General features: G+C 36.3%; 1 protein-coding gene across 1 annotated transcript; it reads left to right on the forward strand.

Moving 5' to 3' along the window:
- The first annotated feature begins 3,609 nt into the window (after nucleotides 1–3,609).
- Nucleotides 3,610–5,717, forward strand: LOC114173114 (protein RICE SALT SENSITIVE 3-like). Its single transcript, XM_028057338.2, has 7 exons — nucleotides 3,610–3,884; nucleotides 4,097–4,147; nucleotides 4,237–4,413; nucleotides 4,500–4,605; nucleotides 4,806–4,847; nucleotides 4,942–4,998; nucleotides 5,100–5,717. Exons 1-7 carry the CDS (start codon nucleotides 3,748–3,750, stop codon nucleotides 5,634–5,636), a joined length of 1,107 nt encoding a protein of 368 aa, XP_027913139.2. The 5' UTR covers nucleotides 3,610–3,747; the 3' UTR covers nucleotides 5,637–5,717.

The following is a 5,717-nucleotide window of genomic DNA, read 5'->3' on the forward strand; positions in this document are numbered from 1 at the left end:
AACTTAAAAATAAGATTATATATATTGGAAAAAAAAGTATGTTAAAAAGTATTATTGAGACTCTTTTTTAACTAAGTATTTTTATTTTTATTCTCGTTCATTTTATCCCAAGATCTCATCTCCATATTTGGAAAAAGCCGAGTAGAAAATGTCTTTGAAGACTTTTTCACAAAGACAAATTGAATTTAAGTTATATTGACCTTAATGCCACAACAAAACTTACACTCCAAATAAATAAAAGAGACTTATGAAATGAACTTAATGCCGACAAGAAACCTTTATATATATATGAACCATATAATGTCTTGAATATATTAATTCTTATTATAACGTGTGGTATATATGCATTTTTTTTTTCAGTAAACTACTCCATTTAAGAGATACTTACATTATAGTTATCTCCTTTTATTTAAAAATAAATAAAAAATGAATATACTGTAAATAGTTTAGTGTTTTTGAATATAAGAAACCCTCTTTACACCACTGAACAATTAAAAGGTGGTTCCCAATGATATATTGTCGTTTGTTTTACATTTTTCAATGCCTCCAACCACTGAACATTTGGTTTTAGTATTCAATAGTTGAATAAAATTTTAAACATCTTTATCATCAGCTTTGCACAGTGAGAAAGGTCCCATCCGAGTACGTAGCAGCCAACTGAAGATAATCACTGTTTAAGTAACTAGTTTAGCGACAGTGAGCAAGATCACCAAGAACTAACAATTTTTAGTAATCAATGTTTATTGATTGCTAAGTTCTGAATTTTAACGGTATAGAGATTAAAAGGAAATGAAATGTAATTAAAGCATATATTTGTTGTTGAGAAAAGAGTTGTGTGGAAGAATGGTGTATTAACTGGAGGAAATTGGAGGCAGAAAAAAAAAAAGAATTGATAATGTTGGGAAATGTGAAGAAAGTTGATTGTTTTGATAGACTTTAAGGGTAGAAACAAATGAGTTAGTTAAGATAAGAAATTCCATGACTTCAAGAAACACTGAAATTTAGATATAGATAGATAGACATCACGGATAACCAATTAGGGTATCCTTTATTTACGAAGGCTAAGTAAGTGAAGTGTGAAGGTTATGTGTCTGCTTCTTTTAAGACAAAAAGAGGGGGGGCCGGAGGGAATCTAACCCTAGCCATTAACTATAACCTGTAACATGCCACCAAACATTCCAAAACAATATCTAATTACACTCTTTTCTCCCCTACCAAGTACTCTTTTTTTTATTTTTTTATTTATTTTTTATATACATTGTGCAAACAAATATCTTTGCCTGCTTACAACTATGCATTATAGATCCTGTCTTTGCTTGTCTCCTAATTAATATGCACTTTCCCATTAATTAATTAATTCATTAGTTTATATGTATCTGCTACATTTGTTTATTAATTTAATATGATGAAAAAATGAGACATAGACGTTGGGAAGGATGGGAGAGCAGAGATTCCACTTCCTTTAATTCAAGAAAGGGATGGGGCATCCTTCCAGATTCAACACCTGTTCCTTGACCAAGACTATTGTGCCATTCTTTGCTCCCATACCCCTCACACCATTCTTTTTTTTTTATATTTTATCAGAAAATTTAACTAATTAATGATGAATTAGTATAATAGAGTATATTATTAGGGCATGATGAGTGAATGAGGCAGGTCCAATAAAATCCAAAACTCATTGAATTGTTTTGTAGCCCCCAGCACTTTCCCTTGGCTTACATCACCCATTGCAGAGGCTGTCCCCAACTCTCTACCACTGCTAAGTAACTTTCTCTGCCTTACCATCGTACACATCATGAATTATACATGCACAGTACAGTTTATTTTAGCCCCTTAATCACACCAACCCCTCCGTTTTCTCACTCACACGCGGGACACACATGAAACCATTGTTGTTGTTGTTGTTGGTACATTACACAGGAAGAATCCGTTTGGGAAATCATGGAGACAGCAATGTCTGTCACTGTCATGAAATGAAGGCAATAAATAAATGGTTGGGTTATTAGGTAATCTATAACATTAATGCTTCCCCTAGCTTTTCACGATATTTCAAAACAGTTTATTTTGTATAATAATGTATGGTCAAAGGGATAGGAGTATAATGGCCTGCCTGTCAAGCTTTTTCTGGTGTGTCAGAGTGGGGAAATCAAAGTAATGAGTTCTTCTCCATTTAGTCATTATGTAACTTACACATTCATCACACATGAGAGCCTACCAGGTGCAAACAAACAACATTACCATTACCATCAAACAACAAAGAGTAAAATTTCAAGTCTATAGATGCTGTCGTTGAAAAACTTTGTTTTTCTGATATGCTTCTTCATCATCATTTTCGTTAGGAAAATTTTCCACCACTATACCAGGTTTTGGATTAGCTGGTGTCATTTTATGTACATGCTGCGCTTTCTCTTTGCTTCCTTCCTACTAATTATGTATCACTCACACGTTGCTTTCGACTTCCACTCGAGGAAACTGGGAAACTTGTTACATCAACGTTTGAATTTGCATATCATGTGAAGAATGTGAAAAGAGATGACGGAATACCATGTCTTCCCTGGAACTGAAACAAGGGTTGAACAAGAAGTGTAGTGAGTGAGACTAATCCATTTTCTCATTTGGGTTCAAAAAATAATAACTCTCGGCTCATCCTTTTGGGGTAAGAAAAAATTATAAGAAGACTAATATCTGACACCACTCATGTATGTATATAAAGAAAAAGGATTTTCTTGCTTACGAAAAGTGATTAGCTATCGAATTTACGCATTATTACTGAAACTGGTTAGTACACTGGTTAGTTTGCTACTAGTGGCTACGAGAGTGTGATGAAATAGTATTGAAACAGTAATGTGATGTTGATATTTCGCTTCCTGTAAGGGATATCCTGGCACCACTATCTTGTTCCTCACGTAGCAGACAACCGATCGAACAAAACTACAAATCCTAGTTAATGGAAATATGAAAAAGCAGTGTCTGAGAGATATTAAAGTTAATTAAAAAGGTGGTAACATTTATTAGGTGCGGTGTTGTGGCCGGTTGAGTAGAATAAATGGTTGTGGTTTAGGAAGTTAGCCTGGGACTGGAATCATGAGTACATGCTGATACCTAAGAGTGTCAGGAAACAGAACGGTAAGCGATGGAACATGAATTAATAAAACATATAAAATATGTATATATGTGTGATAAGATGGATGCTGCTGCAGGAGCATTGGGGTTCAGGATCAAGGCTAAGAGTCACAAAGACATGGAGCTACGTGAGGGACAATGTATCATGATGTTTTTAAACCACATATATATATATATATATATATATATATAAATATAATACATTATTGATATTACGTTTGGCCTATGCTGGTGGTGGTGGTGGTGATAGATGATGGTTCATGAATTTGATTGTTTTGAAGTTTGGAGGATATTGAAAGAAAAAATGAGGAGTTGGGGAAGGGAGAAGGAAAACGGGAAGTGGGGTCTGAGTAAAATATTAAAATATTAATTTTTTTGTGTAGAATGAAAAGTATATGGTTCATTTATTTCACCCCAACTTTCCCCACCTAAATGTATAGTATGTGTAGGAGAGAGAGAAAGAGAGAGGGAGTATAAATGTGAGATTTGCTTGTTGGTGGGTTTATATAAAGGAGGATAGGATGTTGCAGTTCCCCACTCTTAAAGATAGCTAGGTGAGGGGGTGCAAGAGAAGAGAAAGAGAAAGAGATCATCAAATTGTTTTGCTTTCTGAGGATTTATTTGATGGAGGAACATCTCACTCCACTCGCTGTTACCCATCTCCTTCAACACACTCTCAGAAGTTTGTGCATCCATGAAAATTCCCAATGGGTCTATGCAGTTTTCTGGAGGATCTTGCCCAGAAACTACCCTCCACCCAAGTAAGGAGAGGGGAATTATAGAGATCAATCATCTCTTCCAAAGACACATTTTTTTTCTGGACTAGCTAGGCACAAAGATCACACACACACTCACACACGTATATAGTTGGTATCTATATATAAATGGACTATTATAGTTAAGTATGTAAATATATAACTATATGAAAACGTTTGTGCTGATTCTTGAATCTTGTTTGTTGGTAATGGTATAGGTGGGAAGGACAAGGGGCTTATGATAGATCAAGAGGAAACAGAAGGAATTGGTATGTTAACTTCCAGTGTTGAGGTTAACTTCAACACTGGTGCAGAATTATTGTGTTTGGTTAACAAGTGTGTGTTTATGTGCATGTAGGATACTGGTGTGGGAAGATGGATTCTGCAATTTTGCTGCATCAGCAGCTCCTGAAATCAACTCTGGAGATTGTCCCTCATCGTCCGTTTATGGGAACTGTGAATTTCAACCCTACCAAGGACTGCAACCGGAACTCTTCTTCAAGATGTCCCATGAGATCTACAACTATGGAGAAGGGTATGATGCATAATAATTTATCCTTTCTTTTTTTCATTCTGCTCCTGCAAGATTTCAAAGCAAAGTAATTATGTTGAATGGAGCAGGTTAATAGGAAAAGTTGCTGCAGATCACAGCCACAAGTGGATATACAAAGAGCCTAATGATCAAGAAATCAACTTCTTGTCAGCATGGCACAATTCAGCAGATTCGGTGAGAAACAAATTAAAACCCCACCTATATCTTCCCTACGCTTGCAAAGTGAACAGCATTAAATGCCAAATTTAATTGCCAACAGAATCATCCAAGTTTAGACATTAATTTCACGTGTTGCAAATTAATACCCATGATTTCATGTTTATGTATATGTTCCTATGGTTTTGGTTTCCAATTTATAAAATCCTCTTTTGCAGCACCCTAGGACTTGGGAAGCCCAGTTCCTGTCTGGTATAAAGGTATGAATGAACTATGAAACATGGAGCCACTCTTTGATTTCACACTGCAGAATCTCCTTTCTCTACTGAATTATTCAAACATTGATTCTTTCAGACCATAGCTCTTATTGCTGTGAGAGAAGGTGTTGTTCAATTAGGAGCTGTTCACAAGGTTTTTTATTTATTTTTTTTCTCCCTCTTCTCCTCCCTCTCTTATTTCTCTCACCCACTTGGCAAAATTTACAATTTGACTCTCCATGGAACTAACTGAAGGTGATTGAAGATCTGAGCTATGTGGTTCTTCTGAGAAAAAAATTCAGCTACATTGAAAGCATCCCTGGTGTGCTGTTGCCTCATCCATCATCTTCTGCATACCCTTACAAAGTAGAAGGAGGGTATGCAGTTCCAGAACAATGGCATTTCCAAGGGAACCATCTTGCACCTCAAGCTGAGTTATATGAGAACAACCACTTCAACTTGCCACTGAAGATAACTACCTCCATGAGCAGCCTCGAAGCACTTCTGTCAAAGCTTCCCTCGGTGGTGCCACCACCACATCCAACACAACCACCACAGTCCCATCATCATCATCATCATCATCAACTTCTGGCATCACCACAGCAAAGGCCACTGGAGTTCATGGGATCAATGCAGAAAGTGGCAAAAGAAGAGTTGGAAGAAGAGGTATACAGACCAGAACTCGACATTGGTGAGAGCAGCACTTCCATGTCAGGGTACCACCACCATCAACATCATTTTCACCAAGATCAGAATAATGTAACTAGGAGTGGAGCCAACGATGGATTTTGAGTTTCACTTTGCAAAAACACATGGAAACAATATCGTATCACTCGCATTAATGAAAATTTAGTCCTAATTATCAACTCCTAA

The sequence above is a fragment of the Vigna unguiculata genome, chromosome 2, assembly GCF_037176805.1.
Source record: "Vigna unguiculata cultivar grain cowpea cultivar isolate G323 ecotype 2 chromosome 2, ASM3717680v1, whole genome shotgun sequence".
NCBI lineage: Eukaryota > Viridiplantae > Streptophyta > Magnoliopsida > Fabales > Fabaceae > Vigna > Vigna unguiculata.

Bases quoted from the DNA above. Each gene is read 5' to 3' on its own strand.
- LOC114173114 (XM_028057338.2), top strand. From the start codon at position 3,748: ATGGAGGAACATCTCACTCCACTCGCTGTTACCCATCTCCTTCAACAC. The intron at 4,148-4,236 runs GTATGTTAACTT...ATGTGCATGTAG, and splicing joins AGAGGAAACAGAAGGAATTG to GATACTGGTGTGGGAAGATG. The intron at 4,414-4,499 runs GTATGATGCATA...TGAATGGAGCAG, and splicing joins ATCTACAACTATGGAGAAGG to GTTAATAGGAAAAGTTGCTG.